This window comes from Halichoerus grypus, chromosome 4, assembly GCF_964656455.1.
Source record: "Halichoerus grypus chromosome 4, mHalGry1.hap1.1, whole genome shotgun sequence".
NCBI classification, from domain to species: Eukaryota; Metazoa; Chordata; class Mammalia; order Carnivora; family Phocidae; genus Halichoerus; species Halichoerus grypus.
The window spans coordinates 89,589,147-89,612,529 of NC_135715.1; the positions used below are offsets into that span (position 1 = coordinate 89,589,147).

Below are 23,383 nucleotides of genomic sequence, written 5' to 3' on the forward strand. Positions count from 1 at the left end.
CCTGGCACACAGTAAGCAGTCAATCATGGTAGCTACTAGTACTATAAACAGAGACGACATAAAAACGTAATATATATTGTATAGGCTTTAAGGGTTTAAAGGAAAGAAATAGTAATGAAGTCCAGATAAGAGAGGTTGAGAACTGGACTGTGGAGATCTCTGAAGATAGAGGTTAAGATGAGAGTTTCTAGTTTACTCAATTTAGGAGGAACCACTAAGAAAAACTTTTGCAAGATATCCTTGAACAGAGTGAAGAGAACCATTTATATCAATGGAGGGCAAATTAAGTGAAAGCAGTGAGAGGGAGAAAGAAAAGACACTGATGGCCTTTAGACAACACAGCTATCTGGTGCTTGTTAGCTTGATTCATTTTCAACTGAAAGCCTTATGTTGTTGTCAAATCTTTCTGAATCTCCTCTGAGATCCAAGTTTCCTAATGGCCATCACACTGTGGCTCCCACAGATCAGTAAGACAAGTCTGGAGGAACGACTACATTCTATTCTGGACATTATATTTTCCCCCTAGACATTATATTTTAAATATAGCGTTGTCAAAGTAGAATATGTACAGAATAAGGGAACATGATGGTGGGAAGTGCAAGGAGGGGGAAACATGCTGTAGGAAAAATAAAGGAAAAGAAGAGATTAGAAGACCACGACAAATGGAGATGCCATCCTTATGGATTTGCAGAAAAATCATGATGAAGAGGGAGGGCACTTGGTTTGAGATGCCCCAGTGAGCAGAGCTAAGGGCAGTGGTTTGGTGGTGCATGGAGGTAGGCTTGAAGAAAGGATGCCCTATTAATTACAATTTTGTGAGAGGAAAATGAGCTGTCCTATGAAAGAAGTATGATGGAATCGCCAACTGTCTGGAACGCTCATAGGGAATGTGGAGATCTACGTAGGTTATACAGGTTACGGCTGGATTAGATAACTTCAAAGGTCTCTTTGCCAATTCTGCATTTTCTGACTTTTATAACAAACCTTTTTCAAAAAGCAGACATCCAGTAGAAGCCGAGGCCAATCATCCCATGTCCATTGAGAAGGCAAATTAAATACTGTATATCTGCTTTAATTGCTTTTTAAAAATTGAAGATTTGATCGGAGCAGATAAGCAATCAAACCCAGAATCCTTATCTAACTGATCTCTGAGTTGCTAGATGAAGTAGAAAATGTCGTCTGAATAGACTGGTTCATTGCCTTTCCTGAGTGTCAGGAAGCACCTCCATAGACCACTTTGGAACGTTCTGTTTGTTCCCAGAACTCCCCAAATATATATGCGTGCCAGAGGGGGGGTGCTATAAAAAGAAAAAAAAAAAGACAAAAAATTAGAAAATCTTTTGCTATGAAAGAGATTTTCACTACTGCATGACAGCACCATGGCACTGTGACTAAGGGGGCATGACCAGATGACTTTCAAGATAAGAGTTAAAATTGAACCACAAGGTAATTAGAAAAATGGTGTGAAATTTATCTTGCCATTCCCAGTCCAGGATACGTCCCCTTCATCCCTATTCACATTGTGCCTATATCTCCCCCTATTAGCATTTGTTTATCTAAGGCCTACCAGGACAGTACGGCCAGACCATTATTTCTCCAAAAACTAAAATAAATAAATAAATAAATAAATAAATGTTAAAATTATACTAAATATCAATATATCAAAAATATGCATTTGCAGCTTCTCCAAAGACACTACTTATCTCATTTGTTATTTACAATAGCAGATAGGGCAGATATCATTACCCTTATTTGGGAAAAATGTGGAAGGATGAGCACAAAATCATACAGCCAGTAAGTGGAGAAATCAGGACCAGGATATTTCGTCTTCTATTCTAAGGATTCTAAGAGCTAGATGTTAGAAGAAAGGCTTAGTGTGTGTGTGTGTGTGTGTGTGTGTGTGTGTGTGTGTGTGTGTGTGTGTGTGTTGTCTTTTCAATTAACACATGATGTTCCATAAATAACTGACAGATCTAAACAGTTTCTCAGACTTCTGCTATCATGACATTTTGGGCTAGATATTTATCTGCTTATCTGTTGTGGGGTACATTCCTGTGCATTGTTGCATGCTTACTAACATCCCCACTCCTCTACCCACTAGATGCAATAGCAAGACTCAAGATGGGGCAGCTGAAAACATCTCCAGACATTGATAAATGTTTCCTGAGGCAAAACCACTTCCAATTGAGAACTACTGATCTCACACAACCAGGATGATTTTTTTTTTTTTAAAAGAGAAGCATAAACTAAACTAATTGACATTGAGCACTTATGTGTCTCATACAGGCATGTGTGCAAAAGCACATGTAAACAATGACAAAGGAACCTCCCAATGTCTTTGGCTTCTTCTAGGAATTAAATTTCCCTAGCACAAAAAAAAGCAGAGGTGTCATCTTGCCTTTGATTTCTAATCTGGAACGAGAATTGGAAGGTGTGTAAAATGAGAGTTTCATTGGACACCAAGTGAGGTATTTTTATTTCTCCATATACAAAATGACATCACTTCCCCAATGAAGCCACAAAACACTTAGCTATAGGAACCCAATAAGTCAAATTGAATTTTCCAATAAAATTGATATTTATACAGAAAACATAGAAATCTTTACCCCAAACAATGTATCAAGAAGGCTGAGAACATCAATAAAGTTATACATTCTCCCCTGAGATTGATTATGTTTCACTTGCTCCAGTGTTTCTTGGATTAACTTTACTAATGAATTTTCACAGTGGTTTATTCCCTTGACTACTAAGCCACGGTCTGTGTTTAATTATGATATTCTTTCCTAAGTCCAGATCTTCTATCAAACCATTAACGGCAGGAAAAGATTTGCTGACATGACAGCTAAACTAATCCATCTTGTTTATAAAGGACAAAATCAGGAATATGATGTGGGTGAATATTTGTACAGAAAAGCATATCTAGATTCCATGCATATAAGGCAGCACACAGCACCTGTCACAATTATACTTTCATCTAAGGGCCTTATCAGTTCTTACTAAGTTAGAACATCAATCTGCGTGTGTGTGTGTATGTGTGTGTGTATTTGGTAGCTCAACACCCCAAACTGATAAAACAGTGTGTGTGTGTATGTGTGTGTGTATTTGGTAGCTCAACACCCCAAATTGATAAAACAGTGATGACAAGAACAACAGGAAATATTTCTATTGTAGACTCACAATTTTAGTAAGAATATTACCCTGGTTTGATATAGTTAAAAGGTGCCAAAACATGTGGTACTAACTTTTGTTAATATAGAAGCAAGAACTTCACACACACACACACACACACACACACACAGGCTTCAAATCACATGATGTCTCATAAGGTTATTTCAAGACAAAAACTCAATATCTCAAAACCAAAAGAACCCCTTTGTAATTTTATGTCTCTTCCTGTATTCTTCATTTAATTAGATCATTGTTGAAGGAGCTTTGTGTTTCTCAGGTAATAGTATCTTGGCCTAAATGAATTCCAAGGCCAAGGGGTTCATTAATCCCATGTATACTTATCCATATGCTCAAGTATCATTATCTCCCGATTCTGTTACCGAAATGTCAAGCTGAATATATTTGAAGATTTGCATTCTGTCCATTAGGTAAAGGAACCATGTGAAAGAACTATATAAAAAAAAAAAAAAATAAATAACCACAGTAAATTGGAATGCAAAGGATGCTTACTTGAACACTGTCCTGAAACAGAACAGCTACAGTGGAACATGTCTGCATGCCTCCCTCCAGCATTTATCCACCTTTGTGGCAAAACATACTCGATTTCAGAAAATAAATAGATATTAATTTCCATCCAAATGCCCATTTCAATTCATTATCTACAGAAGTGAATATTCACAAAGGTGACACCCAAGTCAATATTGACCTTGGGGGATAATAAATTTTGACATTTGCCAGAATAGGCAGTTCGCATAGAGTGTATACACACGTAAAACTCTACCTGGTGTATTAACCATGAAGGGAAACTCAAATATATAATACATATGTGTATGCATATATATTATCTTAAATTATTTATTATATTAAATTCTATTAAGCATGCAGAGCAAGAGCATTTGGAGTTCACTAGGGGTTTTATTTTCCTATATAAATACAGTGCAGATCTAAATGCAATGTGATTTTCTAATGCATGGACCTGTAAGCAAACACACAAGCGTGTGATTACAATTAAGAATCTAACCAGAATCAGGAACCAAGGCTGAATCCAGACATGCAACAATTTTATTTAATTTGTGTACCTTTACCACTCCTAGCCACATTAATTAACATTAGGGAGCACACTGAGAAGGCCTCACCGGTGGAGACCGAAGGTCTATTTTTCTCACAAAAGTTAAGAGGCAGAGGCATGAGACTGTGCCTTTATCAACACACGGTGAACTGAGGGCCACATTCAGGGGTCTGCCTCTATTCCTGTCCCTCATCCAGGCTTGCTGTCTGCACTTGGGTCTCACGTGAAGTGTCTATGTTTAATTCGATCTAGCAAGTAGTTATTTACTATTTGCTTGCTGTATGGCTAACATGAAATCCCTTCTTTTGAGAAGGTCCCCAGGGAATATCTGGGGTGGAGGTGGATAATTCAAGGGCCCTGACAAAATTATATATATATTTTAATAAGAAGAGCTACTGACTGTTCACTGAGGAGATCAAAATGAAGAGACACGTCCTGGATAAGCTACTCTCTTTTCCAATCTGTAAATGCCAGTAAGGTTCCCTTGTCCTAAGACCTCTATAAAATAGCATCAGGACAAAAATAAATTTTCAAGGGGTTAAAAATAGGCACCTGGGCAGAGATAATATTTAAAATATTTCATAACCTCAAAAGCAGATCATTGACTGTTGCAAGCAGATGCAAGTGGTGAACGCCCAGGGCGGATCTGCTGCTGGCACTCCAGCCCAATGTTGGCTACCGTGGAGGGCACTTCCCCCTCTTCTTCAAAATTGTCCTATGCCTAATCACATCTGTATACAATTACAAACTTAGAGATTCCTGCAGTTAAGGCTGAGGCTTCATTCACATGGTACGTCTATGAAGAATCAGAGTAGACTGAGCAGTGGAATTCTCTACCTCCTCGCCCCATTTCCCCCAAACAGCAATCTGTCATTTCTTTTGCATCCAGAAAGTCTATGTAAGAATTCATTTTGGAAGCCAAAAACTCCTGTTCCTGAAATAAGTTTTAATATTTAAGGCCTTATTCTTTGAAACACTGATTCTTTCTGAGAGCTGGAACACAGCATCTATGAATTGCCTCCAAGTGAGTTATTTCGGGATTCTCTGTTTCTTTTCCGGACAGCCACTGATAGAGGAAAAGAGGCAAGACTTCGAGGGTGCTGGCCATCAGATGAGTTACTTTGCACTGAGACAAGAAAATAGCTGAAAAAGAGGACAAAGGAGACACACAAAGTCACACCTCACAGCCGAGCCAAGCAATAGCCCAGATCGAAGGGACAAGTGCAGGAGAGCTGGAGAATAAAGCAAACCGCTACCTGGACTGGCTGTCCACACAGCTTGTGATAAAAGGAAGTTCACACAAGGGCTGGTCCTCTTCTTCAAGCAGACATTACAAGAACAGCAGGGCAGATGCTCATCATCGCACCTAGTCTGTGGCAAAGAATAATGGTACTGGGTATGCACTTGTTAAACCCGCCACAGAGAGTTGATGGCACAAGCTTTAATGAGTAATTCAATCAATTTTTACAAATGGTTAGATGTACAGGAGCTGTTTGCCACAGGTATTTCTAGATGTAGGGGAAAGGATGGCCCGCAAAGTTAGGAAAAAATGACCTGCAGATTGGGAGGAATCTGTAGGTCTAGCCTGACAAGGGTTTTCTCACCCTGGATCAGAGAGAAGGCTTGCTCTGCAAGGCTGAGCATCAACTTGAGTTCAAGGATGGCTCAGGCTCAGCTTTGGGTTCAAGGGAACAGCAAGCAGAATGAAAGCAAGTACAGACTTTGCAGTCAGGGAAACATGGACTATAATCCCAGGGAGACCGCCTCGTAGCTATCTGATCTTGGTTAAATAACCTGACCATCCAAGCCAGCACATCCTCAGTCTATAATGGAGAGGACGATGGCTGTGGTTAGGAATAGAACAAGCCCTCATCAGGTACCACCCCTGGCACTGGGTGGAGGTTTGGAAACCCTGCCAATGAAGAAACACATTACTTCACTTTATCTCTAATCTCCAGTGTTCCAACATTCCAATCTGCTGGATTCATTTCTTTTGATTGTGTCAAAAGGTTCCTGATTGTTGCAGAATGAGAGGCATTAATCTCTCTTTTAATATCCTGGTAAGCTCAGCCTGTCTCCAATCAGAAAGAATCTGCCCCTGTTGACCCCAATCCTGTCACCTGGCAGAGCTCATTCACTCAAAGGTAAACCCCATGTGTGTGGCAGAACATTGCCCGGTGACTGCAGGGGGTGCGGCCCAGACCTGGAGGGGGCTAAGCAGACTGCTTGCCCACAGCCCCTCCAAACAGCTCCATTTCCATTCACTTCGTAGGCTTGTGGGTTTCCTTTCCTCCTGTGAACTGAAAATCCCTTCTCACCTCCCATTATCGATTAATCGTAATGTGCAGCTCACAGACCGGTCACAGTTGATAGCAAATGAAGCTGCTGTTGTTCCAAGGTGAGAGACAGGGGAGCTATTCTCCTTCACATAGGAACCCTGGAAGGCATATGCAGGCAGAGAGAGCTCAAAAGCTCAGACCTGAGCCTCCGGGTGTATGTGGCCCTCTGCCATGGGTTAAGTGAATCAACTTTGCCCATCAATTTTTAATTGGAGGTCTTGGGAAGTTATTTTTTATCGTAATATAAACATGGCTATAATGCAGAGCAGAATGCAAATGTGTTTGAGAGCTTAAGACACAAATTCAAGAAATTACATGCTTCAGTGGCTACTTGAGGGGGAATCGAGAATTCCCTGGGTTTTCCTGCACTGTTTATTTTTTATTTTTTTCCGGGGAGCAGCACTTCAATGGAAAAGTTTGAAAAGTGTTAGCATCGGCTATAACACATAAAAAGGAGTCATTTAGTAAATGTTGATTGAGACAGGCGGAGTGAAGAAAGAGAGGCAGAGATAGAGAAGAGGAAAAGAGTAGAAAAAGGGAGGGATGGGGACAAAGAGAAAGAAAAGGAAGGAGCATCAGGAAGCAGGCGAGTTGGGACAAAGGGGAAGAAACACTGAAGACAAGGAAGCAGAGAGAAAAGATCTGGGAACAGGAAAGGCTGCTATTTTTTGAATCAATGAATGAATGAATGATTCACTTGAAAATGGAAGAAGAACTTATAATACCCCAACCATTGTACCAGCACCTGATTTTTTTTTTTTAAAGATTTTATTTATTTATTTGAGAGAGAGAGCACATGAGAGGGGGGAGGGTCAGAGGGAGAAGCAGACTCCCTGCTGAGCAGGGAACCCGATGCGGGACTCGATCCTGGGACTCCAGGATCATGACCTGAGCCGAAGGCAGTCGCTTAACCAACTGAGCCACCCAGGTGCCCCCAGCACCTGATTTTTAACTCAACATTAACAAGAGCATGTCTATTATTTATCCACCCAATGCAGGATTCAGCGGTGCAGGAGAGGAACTTTCTCCCAAACTCCTGTCTGAGCCTCCTGCTTCAGACACTGGGAACACTTCACACAGACTCTGCCCAGGTTCACAGTTTTTTCTCAAGGTCTGATCAAGGACACTTCTCCTATAATGTTGACATTATCTGCAAGGGTCTGCTCACTTTTCTGGAGATGTGCTCCTTAATTTTCTAGATGAACACCCCAGTTCCACTCTCTTATGGGGTTCCCTTTGTGAGCTTTTCAGCGAGCAGGTTCACTACTACAGCCCAGAAACAGTGGTCATACTCTGACAGAGCTCAGGAATCGAGTGAAGAATCCAGACAGTCATGTTTCTGTCAGGTGGAGACGGATTCTGCCCACAGTCCTCTTGACATTGGAATTAAAATGAGAACAAGATTCTATTTGCCTGGGCAATCAATCACTCAGCTGTCTGCTCACCCAGATGAAGGGAGAGTGAGCTCTTCTACCTTTGCTTGAGAATGGAAACGTCTTTGCCCTAATTTGTATTATAACTGATTTTGAGAGAATCCGTGTTGAGGTTCATTAGCAATTGTAACAGGTTTAACTATTAATTCCCACACCATGTACATTCTATACAGAGTAATTCATGTTATCCTCATGTTAACTCTACAAGGTCCATGTGAATATCCATAGGAAAGGTTCACTGAGTGAGAATTAAATCAACCCAGAACTCTGTGACCTACACCCTTTCCGTTCTCCTTCACCACCACCCCATCGCCCACCTGCTTGGATTATGCAGGGTCTTCGGTAAAATCAGGAAGTTGGCAACACTTGTCTTAGACACCTTGAACATCCCTATTCTTTGCCCTTCCCCACTCAGAACATTCTCTTCGTCTCCTTCAGATACCCAGCACCTTCTCTTCCATTAACTTTTTGTTTGTTTTGTTTTGTGGAAAAAGTCTGTTCCTCTCAGTCAAGAACAGTTCAGCATGGATATACATCACAATATTTTCTCTCCCAGTGGGACTTTGTGTCTTAAGGCTTAGCTCTATGCATTGAAAGGCTTTCCCCCATATTTACAGATTCAGGGCACTGATGGAGTTGGCGAAAGAGTTGTTTGGGGACAGATGGGTAGGGGGTGTTGGAATCAAGTGGGCTTTCCCAAGTGTCCTGTGGGTGGCAGATCCCTGTCAGGCCTACCCTTAGAATAGGCTTTGATGGGAGGCTTCACATTTGGTGACTGTGCCCACGTAGTTTATAGCAAGGAAACACTTAAATCCAACAGACTTCTTTTTTTTTTTCCTCCCCTCCTCTCACATCTGAACACAATCATGAGCTCAGGGAAGAGCCAGTGGTAATACCAAAAATACACGGCCACATGACAGAGAGAGGAGTGGGAAAGGGAGGAAGGGTAAGCCAGAGGGAGGGAGAGAGGGACTGGGCAGGGGGTGCAGAGGGAGAGAGCTGAACGTGTATATTCAGCAAACAGTGGCCTAGACTAACACCTACAAGCATCTGTCTGTTAGGCGAATGTCTTTAAACTGCTATTTGCCTTGGACTGTCTTCAAAGGGATATTTCTATTTCCAAAGGTGGATAGTTAAAAATAATATACATCATGAGTGTGTTTTGGCATTTCCCTTTCATTTTTTTTTCCCTATCTTCAACATTACTGTTGTCATCCTCTAAAATTCAATCAATTCAGCTGATCCAGTGAACAGATGGCATTAATCAACCCCCAAGAATATGCACAAAAGCAATTAGAAATGTAGAGACATGGAATTTATGCCGGCAAATCAATTACCAATGATAGCAGATCAACGTGGCACACACAACTTCCCCTTGTTTCTCTTTCCAAAGAGCAACCACTGATAGTAGGAATGATCCCCAGTTAGAAGGGGATCAAGAACAGAAACACTGAGGTTTAATTACTCATTTCTTAATGACTAGTTCTCACTCTGCTGACAAAAATCGGCATAATTTACAGACTAGAAGATGCATCAGAATGATGGATACAGACAGCATATGCTATATAGTGTCATGCAAATATGAAATGTACTGCTCTGAGAATATGGTTATTTGGTATTCCCAGAGAAGAACTTCATTTCAGAGAACAGAGCACCTTTTCTAGCATCTACAGCTCTCATTTGTCAAAAACAATGGGAGCAGCTATGGAATACATGTTAACCACAAATCTGTGCCTTCTGTGAATTTACTAGTTTATATAACCCTATGTTTTCAATGTACTTGGCCATTATTTTCTTTCTGGTTCTTTGTGACCTTTGCAGATTCTGAAACTTCCTTCTTCAGGCTCTTATTTATTATCACCTGAGTTATTGTGATAAGCTCTTAACTAGTTTTTCTCACTGCTAGTGTTGGCCCGGGCCGGTCTATCCTTCACATGGTGATTTTTTAAACAAATATCTGATTCTGTATTATCTAATTACATATACAAAATCCTTCAATGAAGCTTCATAGCTTGAACAGTAAAAATAAGACCCTCCACCCCCGCTTACCAAATTCTCTCATTTCTTTTTCTAAATCTCTGCCTATAAGCTGCTCCCGCAAGTAGTCACTACAACACATCTCACCCTTAAGCCTTCACACAAAAAGCCTGTGAGAACCTCCCCCCATTTCTCCAGTGAAGTCTGACTTTGTTCAAGTCCCACCTTCTATCTCACTTCCCTCCATGAGCCTGCCTTGATGCCCCAGCCAGTCTGAGATGCTCATTTGGTGCCTCATGTTATACCTGGTGCTTATCTATGTTACAGCATTTATCACATTGACATGATTAAAGATTTATTTTTCTGGATGTCCATGTTCAAAGTTCCTTAAGATCATGGACTGTATCTTCTTATTTATCTTTATTTCTCCTATTTCTAGAAAAACTTGAGTTTAGGAAAGAGAGCCTTCAGGTGGGACATATTTCTTTAATAAATTTTTCAAATGAGTAACACACACAAACTATTAACACTTAAATCTTCCAACCACAGCTTAGAGAGAGGATATCAGAGGCTCAGGACAGTGTTATCGAGGTCATGTTGTCGGTTTGCAATAAAATACAATCTTTCCAGTAATTTACTACTAACACCCTATTAAAAAGCATTCAGACTTTTCCTTTTTATACTGAACTCGGGGCTATGAAGAAAGATTTTTATAGCTATATATTTTTGTATTTTCACCTATATAGGCAATGTTCGTTAAAATTGCAAAAGCAAGTTAATAAAATTAGCTCAAACTTGGTACTGAGCTCAGATCTTCTTAGCATTTCCAAAACAATAATAAGTAATACTCGCCAGTTAAAAACAAAATAAACCAAATAAATTTAAAAAGACTCTAGCAACAGGGCCATAGAAATATATTTTTTTGCTTAGAAATGAAAATTCTTAATTAGAAACCATTCACTGATTCTCTCATCCATTCATTCACCCCGTTTTATGTGTTGAATATAGACATTGAAATGAAATATGATAATCAAGGAGCTTTGCAACTACTTGGGGAGACACGGATTCTAAGCAAGTGCTATGGAAATATACTAAGCCATACATAGGGCCATTTGGCCCAGTGTGGGGAAAGCCTCTGTGTGTGTGTGTGTGTGTGTGTGTGTGTACCTGGGAGAAAGTGAGGGTGTGTAAAAATTGGAAAAGGGTAACTAGATCAAGCAGATAACATACGCAAATAAATGCAAGGGAGATTGAGGATAGCATGGCTTGTTTGTAGAATGTGGAGTTCCCTAAATGGAAATTAGGGGACAGGACAGGAATGGCAGACATGCAATTTAGAGCAGTAGACAGGGCCAGATTAGGAGCAGCCCTGTGCAGGGAGAAGGAGCTCATACCTATTATTTAATTAATACATTTGGTCTGACACCTAGAGACTTAGAAGACATGATGCCAACAGAGGTAGCTTTCATGGTAGTGTGTGTGTGTGTGTGTGTGTGTGGTCACAAGTCTTTATCAAGGCTATGTCCTTCCCCTATCCAGTTTTTTACTGAAACTTGTAAAAGGAAATTAAAGCATCTGGTGCTCACCCAGATATGAGGCCTCTTACTGTTGACCATTGTGATATTAGGCATCTTGTATTAAATCTACATTCCTTTTTTTTGGTAAGCTATAACTCAGGAGTTGGCTCTGGTGGAAACTGCTACCTCCCTGCCCTTTGCTATGGATAGAGCTAAACAGACTAACCATAGGGATCCCAAGGCAACTTGCCAGCTCACACACAGCCCCCAACTGAATGCATGGGAATTAATTTCATATCTTGCAGACTCTGATCTTTGGAGATAGAGGTCCAGATCCTGATCTTTTTTTTTTTTTTTTTTTTTTTTGCATAGCTTTATGATCCTAGGAAAATTATTAACTTCTATTAACCTTAAATTTACTCATCTGTAAACTGAATTTAATAAAGTCTACCTAGCTGTACTGCCTTGCCAAATTATGTGCACACGGCATATGAAGTGAGAGATACAAAGTGCACAGCAGTTAGTAGGAATTAAGGCCCTATTATGTTGTTATTCTAAATATAATTGCTTAACAATTTTGAGTACAACCATCCCAGAAGTATCCAAATGGAATGACCAGTAAGTAGTAACATCAGTAAAGACAAAAATACATTAGGACTAGAAAGGACCTTAATAACCATTTGATCCAACTCCTTCAATTAATACACCACGATCATTAGGATAAGTCGATAACCTACACAAGGACACTTTCCAGAAAGTGTCAGAATTTTGATGAATGAAGACAGCTTCCCTTATGTATTAAAAATGCCATTACTAGCTCCAAATTAGTACACTGAATCTTCAAACCAAAGTTCCGTTGAATGAATGACTACTATATAATGATCCTGTGGCAAGTAGACCCTCTTCCCACCTTCCTAACCAGTGAGGATAATTAGCTTTGTATATACAAGCCATATTTCAGCAAAGTTCTGGCATGCAAACTAAAGGGCTTTGGATCAGCAACTAAAGCTTTTAGGAACATTTCAAATGATATCACAATACTTTGTTTTGTAACAAATGAGCACTGAAAACTAAAGCGATGTAGGTAAGGAAACTGGGTCCTACTAAAGAAAGAAGAGGCAATTGGGAAGAGCAGGGGGAAAAAAAGAAACCTTCAACTTAGAAGACAGTCATTCATTTGAATGAGAATAGGGGCTGGAGTGAGGTTATTCTAATGGAAAGTAATTTTCTCATAATTCTGTCCCTGGTGTGGACATTGTTCTTCTAGTTTTTCATTTACATGTTCCAATAGTGGAAATCTGGTTTGGAGATGGGGGTTATGAGGGATTGAAGGGAAAGAGAATTCACATGGATTGTCAAAGATAAGCCCATTCAACCATGGGAAAATCTTTAGGACTCTCTTCAAATGAGCATTATAGTGCTTCCTTCACTTCTGCTGACTGTAATTGCCACAAAAGTATACTGCAAACATTTTCCTGCTGAAAAAAGTCAGCCTGATATTTGTTTATTTATAATATTACCTATTGATTGGGTTTGTGCATAAGCTTCAGATGACTCAAGGTATATCGCATCTCTTTATTTAAAGATGTTTATGAATATGATTGACATCCTCATATATTTTACATGAGGTTCTGTCTGTGATGAAAGGCATCATCATAGAATAAAGAGTTTTTGATTTCTTTCTCAAGGCTGTTATCTCTGTGAACCTGATATGTAGCACCAAACAGTTAAGATGCTTGGAGATCAAAGTGACTTACTGACTGGGTCAAAATTAAGACAGTCATAATCACATAACATCTGATTATTGGCAAAAATAAAGTGAAGAGTGACCCTGTAAGTATCCCGTGCATTGCTCTTATCTTCTGAATGCAATTTCTTGCATTATCATAGTCATTATCTTGCATTATCATACCTAATATTTGAAGAATCTCCTCAGTAAAATACCAAGCTGCTGTTCTGTTTGGGAGAAGACACATATCTCAACTGCTGTTTTATACCCAAGCCTGTGAGCACGGCAAAGTTGTATAACTGCATGGACATTTGACATGTTAGCTGTAGCATAACCAGGGCTAAAACCCGTCAGCATTTCAAACTCCTGGTTTCACTTGAACCAACTATCAAGTCACATCGTTTCTTCTTGTGTCAAAGGAGTTGATATTATATGTAAAATGGTTTTTCATTTAACACTGGCCTATCATAGCCACATTCGAAATTAACTAATTCCCTCAGGGTAAACCCAAAGGAAATGCTGTAGCTACTTAATATCCTGAAAATCTGGAATGGGGGAATTTCCAGAGTTTTTATTACTGGTTGATAATTATGTTCTCTGCACAGATTCATAATATCTATTCTGTAGCTGGCCTTCTAACCTGCCTTTATTTTAATTTTGTTTAATTAAAAACTTATCAAATCTATAATTGGGTAAGCATTTATTTCTCTCTTGCAGACAAATGCCCAAGTTTTGGTCAAAGTATAAGAAAATTAAACATACACACATATACATTCTACATGCAACAATAGTAATAACAACATATTATTATTAGAATAATACAAACAATTAAAAGTTGTTTTTATTTGAACAAAGTTCACAGGCTGAAAAAGTTCATGGAGCATCTTGGGTAAATAAACCATGTTTAGGGATACTTTCACAAATGACATAAAATGTTACCTCAAAAAATAAAAATCTTCTTGGTGAAAAAAATTCTCCAAATAATCTGTATACTTATACAAACTGACTATTTGAAAGGAGATTTCTCTTCCTCAATACATACATATAAACATCAATGGATTGTAGATAAATAGTAAATCAAAGTCCTAAATTTAATGGATAAAGTATGTGGGCAATTGAAGTCTGGACGAATTGTGGAATGCTAATGTTTTTCCCTTAGAGGCTCTGCATTACAGGTTCTGAAGACCACCAAGATAAATTGAGTTGAGAAGTAATTTTCTGCTGCCATGCTATTGAATTAATACATTTTGTTCAGCATAATAAAAAACATTTATCATTATTCTTTAAGAACATGGACACCAAAATATTTAGCAAGTAGCGTGCATTCAATTGAAATGTTGATTGGAAATAAGGAAATTAAACTGTCACTGATGAAATACTAAAGCTCATTATCACAAAGTTTCATTTTAAATATTGAGAATTAGCTTTATTGCTGCATCAGTAATGATAAGCATGATCCTTAAATCCACGCCATTTAGGTTTTATGAGCATTATTACAACATATTAACCATAATTCAATTAATTTACAGAAATTGACATTCTACATTTTTTTTCCTTGCTCTTAAGAAATGGTGCTACATAAGGAAGTCCCAACCATATTCCTATAGAATATGTTCTATCTATTTTACCCTTATTCCTCGCCCCACCTTTGTGGATCTTCAAAATATTCACTATTTCCAGATAGGTAAATGTGCTAAAGGAAAAACAGCTTTTTCACTGCTACACCTTTGCATCATTAGGACAATACTGACCTCTAGTGTTTTAGGAGGTAGAGAGGCTAGCTCAGCACCTGTCTAACTTCCTCTAACTAAAACACTTAGATGTTTTTCTAAAGCACCATGGGAACAATTTCACTTAAAAGAAGAGAGAGGAGGAGGAGGAGGAGGAGGAGGGAAGAGAGGAGAGGAGGAGGAAGAGAAAAGAAGCATCAGATTCTAACCTTTTCCTACCTATTCTCTGAAATGATTTCTACCCTAAGTCCCTCTGGCTTCTCCCTTTTAGAAAGGTTGACCTCTTCAGCGCTCCTTTAGAATAGAAACTTTAATAAAATCTTTATAAGGCATTACCACTAACTATAGATTCTGAAACCCCAAAACTTCCAATCACAGAAACACTGGTTGTGCTTTGAACCATTTTCACTAAACAACATTTGCCTAATTGTCTTCCCTTGAGGTGCAACTCTGGGTTGAGTATCTCTTACTCAAGAGAACCTAAGAGGGTGGGGAGTAATGTAAAGGGACTCCCAAGTACAAAGTAGTCTTCCTATCTTTCTCTAAGAGTGATGTTATGTTCCAATACAGTTAAGCATTTCTGAGGTTCCTGGTGGGGTTAGCAGACAGAGGAGCAAGCCCAGAAACTCAAGGAACCTTGAAAAACCATCTTTGGAAACAACACAGATGGCTTAATTGCGTTCTTTCTCATTTAGGAGTTTCCAAGCTGGAAAAACTTCCCTCTCTCTGCCTAGAGAGGCAGCTGAGCAATTGAGCTTGAACCTCTGATGGCTCTAGCGATTTATTCAACTTTGACGAACTGGGTTCTTTAAATACACAGTGCAGGTGGCAGATCCCCAGGTGTCCAGCCTTCCTGCCTATTAAATTAAATGCCCTGCACTTGCTGAGGTTAGAGCTTGGACGACAGAGTGAACACTTAGTGCATACTCATTATGTGTTCTTTGGCACAAAGATTTTGGGGGTGGAGTGTGCATCAAAGCCCTTCCTCCTGTAACAGGGGCAGCCATTGATCTTGTGGTTTGACTACATTGGGCCATGACTCTTAGGCCAAAACTCCCAATCCTATTAAACCCATGCCTATTGGTTGCAAGATACCCCAACTGGAGCCTTCTGCCTAGGGGAGAGCTGAAAGCCATGTCTAGTGAGGTACTGGGCATATTGCAAATCCCAGGCAGCCGCATTCAGAGACAAGCCACTGTCACCGAGTCTGGTGCCTGGGAGCATCTCTCTCTCTCTGGAAGCTCAGCCCTCAGTGCATGCAATCTGAACCTGGGGCCCTTCTCCGGAAAAGCTGTGGCTGAGACCAGGCAGGCATAGAACGCGGACCCGGCATGAGGCTCAAGGAAGAGAACCTTCCCTTCTCCCCGAACTTTGCGATTCGGGGAGAAGGGCAGGAAATTCAGCGGGGCTGGCTCATCCAAGCTCTGCTAACTTTTGGGATGGTTTGAGTGATAGAACCACACCAATCAGCATCTTCCCCCTTCTCCTCTGCCCAGAGCAGACACAATTGTACATGCTTGGACAGTTGAGTGTCTCTCCCCAACGCTAGCGTTTCCCACCTCACCTACCCGCCCCCAGCTCCTGGTACTCACAATTTGTCGCTGTTAATCCTAAATGCCACAAGCCGGAGAACAGCAAAGTGAAAACGCTGGTCAGCCTTGGTACAGAATCCATTTCCCCCGAGTAAGCGGTCCCTCCCGATCGAATCCCAAATTCGCAGGCGCCAGCCGCGGCTTCTTCTTTCTCTCTCTCTCTCTCTCCCTCTCTCCTCGGCACCGCCTGACCCCTCCCACCCCCCCTAGGAGAGGCACTCGCGGCTTCACTCCATCCCGTGTCCAGACGCTCCCCCGAAAGCGTAGCGGGCTCTGCCTCGGAGCTGCGGCTGAAGCTACGGTCCCCGCAACTGCCGCTTGCTGTACTCGCCCTCCTCGCCCGCCTCTTCCTCCTCTCCCCGCTCCTTAAAGGTGCAAATTCAAACCCCGCTGCAACACCAGGCTCCGAGCCGGGCTGACTGCCACTGCACCTCGGCCGCCGGCGCTGGAATCCGCACCCCGGCCGGCCGCTCCTTATAGGCGAGCTGGGCGCGCGGCGCCGCCCCCGGCCAGGCCCGCCCCGCGCTCTCCTATAAGAGCGGCCTGGGCGGGTCCTCGGCGCGCTCGGGCGCCCTGGCTCCAGGCCCCCGTGCGCTCCCACAGCCCAGGGGCTGGGGTCCCTCTCGCGTGGGCGCGTCTCGCTCCCCTCCCCTCTCCACCCCTCTTCTGCCTCCCGCCCCGCCCCCGCTCGGGGGACTGCGAAGAAGCCCTGACATTTCAACCAGGTTTTCCAAGAACATTGCTGCCCAAGGAGTTGGAAGACAGACGCATCAGCAAGAGAGAATTTCCCATGGAAAGCTTGGCAACGAGCTAACGAGATGCCTTTTTTTTTCTTTTTTTCTTTTTCTTTTTTTTTCTTTCTTTCTTTCTTTCTTTCTTTCTTTCTTTTTTTTTTTTTTAGAGGAGAGGGAAGACTTGAATTATTGAGTGATGCGCGATTTTTTCCACCGTGTTTGTTTCCTACTGTGGAAGGCCGACGGGTATTGATATTTGGATTTCTGATTTAGCTGTTTAACGTTACATCCGCGTCCCTGCTCTTCGACCCTGCGCCCCGCTCCAGTCGTTCGCACTTTCAGGGCGACCACATCCACGCCTCCATCCTCGCTGTTGGCACGTAGCTTGGGGCCAGTACTGCAAGGTGTCCAGGGCTCTAGGTTCCCGAGAGAGGGAGAGACAAATTAGGTCTCTCAATGATAAATGATGCGAGTCAGGGTGGGGGTCCTGGTTGGCTCCAAAGATTGGCGATCTGAGCCCGCCTCCCCCCTCCCCCTCCCCCTCCCATGGAAGGATTTAAATTTTAAAAGGGGGTAAAGAGTAGTTCTGGTTTCTTCCTAGAAGCTTCCTATTGGAAACTCTGGTTCTGTCTTTGGCTTCTAGTTTACATCTGGGGACGCTCCTGCTTTACCATATCAATTTATTTTGTTTTTATTGGAAGCTGTCAGAGAGCTGTCAAACCTTAACAAAATGAGGGACCATAATGATTTATCCTATGTGAAGCTTACAATCAAATTAGGGGTAGAATCACTTCAGAGGAAGTTGATGTCTCCTCTTCTCCCCCCCCACCCCCACCCCCCTGCAGCATCAATGCCCAGGCAGACTTATTTCACACTATAGATTCTTGACAACAACCTTTGGTCTTGACTGAGTTGGGTTTCATGCAGCTTCTGCATGAATCCTGAGGTTAACTTTGTGGTTTGGGTTAGAGCTGTACTCACTGCATTGGAATACTAAAAGGTAGTTGAATGACAATTGGTTTTGTAACACCATTATTTTATTAGAGAAAAAAAGAATTCTGAGGGGCCTTTCATCTGTAACTTACAATGACCCTCTTGTCTGTAAGCTTTTTTTTTTTTTTTTTAAAGATTTTATTTATTTATTTGAGAAAGAAAGAAAGAGAGCACCAGCAGGGACTAAGCGGTGGGCAGAGGGGGGGGAGAGGGGAAGAGAGGAAGAGGAAGTCAGAGAAGCAGACTCCCTGGTGAGCAGGGAGGTGGGGCTCAATTCCAAGGCCCAGAGATCATGACCTGAGCCAAAGGCAACCAACTAAGCCACCCCAGTGCACCTCGTCTATAAGCTTCTAACTGAAAATCATTATGTTAGCTACTAGATTCTTGGGCAACCAGAAGACTTCTCCAGCATGGCCTTTACCTGTGGAAGAAGGGCCATGCCCAGGAGATGGTGAATCACAACAGATCAAAGCTTCGGATGATCCAAAAAGCTGCCCAGTTGGCAGGGGTCTGAGTAAGGAGGGGCCTGGTGTTCCAAGTCAAGCTGATCAGGCCTGCCTTTCCTTCTACTGAGGGCCCCAAGCGGCTGCCACCCATCTGTGGCCTTTGAGCATTTCAGGTTTAAAAATACCTATGTGGCTAGTTTAATCATACTAGAGAGTCTAGAAAAAATATGCACCATTATCCAGCTTTGTATGTTCTTTAACACTTAGACATGTTTTAGAAGAAATAAAATAGTACAAATATAATTTAAGTTGCTTTTGCATTCTTGCCTGATCCCATTTATCTCCTACCATACCTAGAAGTAAACACTTTCTTTTTCATTCTTATACATCATGTTTTTATACATTTACCACACATATTTACATCCCTAAATGATATATGGTATCACTTTGGTTGTCTTTAATCAATATATAAATGGTATCATACTGTTTCAGTTTACATCTGCAGTTTACTCAACATCATAGTTTTTGAATTTATGCATTTGGATACATATAGTGCTAATTCTTTCATTTTAACTGCTGTATCATATTTCATTTTATAAATATGCCACAATGTATTCATTAATTTTACTACTTATGAATCTATAGATTATGTCCAGTTTTTTTTTTTTTCCCCTTTCTTTCTTTTTAGGGGAGGAGAGCAGAGGGAAAGAGAGACTCTTAAGCAGGCCTCATGCCCAGTATGGGGCCCTATGTGGGGCTGGAGCTCAAGACCCTGAGATCATGACCTGAACCAAAATCAAGAGTCAAAGGCCAAACTGACTGAGGCACCAGACACCCCTCCAGAGGTTTTTTTTTTTTTTTTTTTTTTCCCCCCTCAACATAAACTATACACTCTTGTACCTGTCCCTTAGCATTTCTCAAATACGTACTTAGGAGTAGAATTTCCGGGTCATAAGGAATGCTTATCTTCAGCTTTAGTAGGTCTCTCCAGTTGCTCTATAAAATGATGTTAGCAATTCACACCCCTTCCCCCATTAGCAGTGTGTGAGATTTCCTTTAGCTCCATAACTTTGCCAAAACTTTAAGACCTCTCTTTTTACAAACGGGAAAATGATACCCAGGGAATACAAGTCTTTGTTCGCTGAGTTTAATGCTCCATGACATCATCCCACCTTCTGCACCAATCCAAAAATACTTAGATAAATAAAATATTTTTTTAATTATGGAAGATATGGGATTCATTTCCTGTCACAATGACTTAAAATTGAATCTATCTATGTCAATAAAATGTGCTCGAAATATATATTAAAAGACAATCAGGGAAATTGTTACATGAAGCTCCCAAACTGTGAATAATCTTCTAGATATTAGTAAGTATTGGAACTCTGCATTTAGATGCCCATATGCAAACCTAGTGTATACTGTATAAATTGCACCTAATTTAAAGTCCTATTTACAGTTGTAGCTTTTTTCTCTCTCTCTCAAATACACCTGTTCTCAGAGCAACTTTGAGCCTTAAACAGCAGACATTTGTCTAAGATTTGTTAACATTTCAGTAAGAATACTGCAGCTCTGAATGGAGCGAGGGGTAAACAGCTGTTCCTCTTAGACAATAGTGTAAACAATGCCATCTTCTGGGGGCATTTTGCCAACAAGTTTTTATTAGCTGCAGAATATTAATCACTGTTAAGACTCTTCTCAGCCAGATTGATATTTACCTTTTGAAATTCTTTTGTAAACCTTTTAGTCTGATAAATCCACCTTTCAAATGCTGGAGTAGAAGCTGAATAATCTCCCCATTTCCCCCATGTTACTTTATATAGAAGAAGAACTCATACTTGAAGAGTGCCTTGCTTTGAAGAAGCTTGAAAATTATGCATAGATAGAGCAGATTGATTGCTAACAGGAAATGGGGGAAAACGGATAACTGAAATCCTCAAATGCCTGCATTTTAGAATGATAAATCTGAACATCTTCTCAAGACAAACTTTCGTCCAAAATCTTAAAAAACGAATGAAGTGGACAGGGTGCGATGTTCATGTCCCTTTAATTTTCCCTCGGGCCCTTCTATTTCTTTCCCTTTAATAGAGCAGAAGGGAAAGAATCATTCATCTACTGGAATCTTAGCCTTGGAATATTCAACAAGTGGTTTGCCTCATTGATTTTGTAATCCTCCTATGAGGTATGTAGCAAGAATGTTTGGTCATCTCCATTTTACAGATGTGATCCTAAAAGGAGACAGGTATTGACACATTAACTATCATACAGGATTCATGACCCCAACCCATACAGCACTTTAAAATGAAAACTCTTCATCTTTTTTCCTTTATCTTTAGAGAGCTAATAGGTCAAATTCACTGTGACATATGGGTACCTGTCACATATGGGGGAAGAGTCGGCATTGGTCACAATAGGCTACACTGTTGTGAGTATTGGTATTTTTAGATTATTTCAACTTCACATATTTATGGTTTGTTGTAAAGATGGAAGGATGATTTCTGCTGCCAATCATATCTTTAAAATAGAGTTTTTAAAAGTAATGATGTGGCAGAAAGTTAATTTAATATTTTTCCTTTCACCCTTACTTCTTTAAAAAAAAATGTTTTCTTTCTTTCTTTCTTTCTTTTTTTTTTTAATTTATTTCCTCTTTGGAGCATGGGGCCGGTAACATGCTACACTTGTAGGATGTAGGAAATAGGAAATCTGTTCCTGCTCTCATGGAGCTAGAAATGATCTGGGAAAGTATGATGTAAACACATTAAAAAGTTAAGGTAACAATGCAAGTTAGCATGTGATTAAGTGCCAAATGGCTCAGATAATAAGTGCCATAGGAATTTTTAAGTTGACAAAGATTGCTTCCTCTGGGAAAGAAAACTTGCAGTTGGCATAATGAAGCGGTTGTCTTTTTGGGGGTAAAGGGATTTGAGTCACAGTGGGCCATGAAGATTGTTATTCAAGTCAGGTTAGGTCAGGTATCTTTGCCTCACAGGAAGTCACATTTTCGTGTTATGCAGGCAAAATTCTACTTTACAGGATAGGCTTTTCTATTTAGGCAAATGGACCTCAGCCAAAGGTTGAGTACAATTCACTTGAGCCTCTCCCCACTATTTTTCTCTCCTTGTGCCATCTCAAACACAGTCTTGTCACCACCATACTTACCTTGACAACAAAACTAATCATCTTCTAACATCAGTCTCCTGCAAATAGAACAACCCTTTATGTACCTTTACCTGAAATGCATGTTTCTCAGCTGGTAATATTTCTTGCTGTTTACACATATTACTCTTTCTTCCTTCTATGGACTACTTCATCCCAAATGGCTAATTTTTGCTCACCATCCCACTCCAAATTCAGCTACCACAACTCCCTTGAAGTCTTTAGTGATTACTGTGCAATATTTCTGTTCACATATGTTTTCCTAACTCTGAGTAGTTTCACAGGAGTAATTTATCAATGAATGTTCAATTCTGAGTCTTCAGCATACATCTAGGTTTAAAAAATATATATATTTGATGAATGAATAATGTTAGATATAAAAAAGCCTTGTCAGCTTTTTAAAAGGCTACATCTACCCCCTGCCCTCACCACTATTCACCCATTGTACCAGAATTCAGAGGCTCCTTTGAGGACATTTACTCTTATTTACTTTGTAAATCAAGATGTCAATTACATAGAAAATCAATAAGAATGCAATTTAGGTTAATACCTTAATAGTTCATTTTTCCTAGATGTATATTTCCAAATACTTGGATTTATTTTTTGGGGGGGAGGAATTCACCCTCTAAAGTATGTATGTAATTATATTTGTACAATGCCAGCCATGGCACATCCAGAAACATATGTCAAGAGAAAGATCTTTCTTCACTTAGTTCTGGCTCTTTCTGAGGGGAGTCCTCCTTACAATCACTGAGAAGTCATTTGTGATATATATCATGTTTCAGGACAAACCTGTTTGGAGTTTAATGAAAAGTGTTCTGAGCTTAGAATCAGACAACCTGAACATTAGCCTTGACTTTGCAGCTTACCAGGTACGAGAACTTGAGTAAATAATGTGATCTTTTGAGATTCAGCTTCCACATTTGTAAATTGTGATAATTTCCGGCTTAGGTATTTTGGCATAGTGAATAGAATCGTACATGTAAAAACGTTTTTGTTATATAGGCACAAGTTATAAATATCATGCCTTAGTCCAAAGAAGACAATTTATTCAGTCTCTAACCACTGGATTTCTCATGCATTTTATCTGCCGGTTCATCTCTGGAGTAAAAATACATGTGAGTATCTAAAAACTTTACCCGTTCTATGGGAAATATACATAATTCATTGCTTAAAGGCATCACAATAATTCAATCAACCAACATTAATTTATTGAACAACGTTAATGTGCCTAGACATCTATCATTTCCTTTTGATTAAATAGGTGCCATAGAAAGAGTTGGCCTGGTCCTGTCTTCAAGGTTCTTACACTTCTCTCAATTTCTAGATAGGGAGAGAATATATGCAAACATAAGTAATGGATGCTTATAGGAGAGAAACCACTAAATCTATGGTTTTCAAGTCCACTGAAGTGACAGACATTATTGGTTTCTTGACCAACAACCATTTGTAACTTCTTCCTTGATTGCAAAACAGGCTGTCCAAGGTCTCACGATTTGA

General features: G+C 40.3%; 1 protein-coding gene across 2 annotated transcripts in view; it reads right to left on the reverse strand.

Moving 5' to 3' along the window:
- The window catches only part of CNTNAP5 (contactin associated protein family member 5), a 791,720-nt gene extending 774,718 nt beyond the window's left edge, over positions 1 to 17,002 (reverse strand). For both annotated transcript variants that reach the window (XM_078070660.1, XM_078070661.1), the window contains exon 1: positions 16,555 to 17,002. In XM_078070660.1, the coding sequence (XP_077926786.1) occupies positions 16,555 to 16,636 (82 nt within the window). In that variant the 5' untranslated portion in view covers positions 16,637 to 17,002. The remainder of the gene's footprint in view (positions 1 to 16,554) is intronic.
- Positions 17,003 to 23,383: the final 6,381 nt, after the last annotated feature.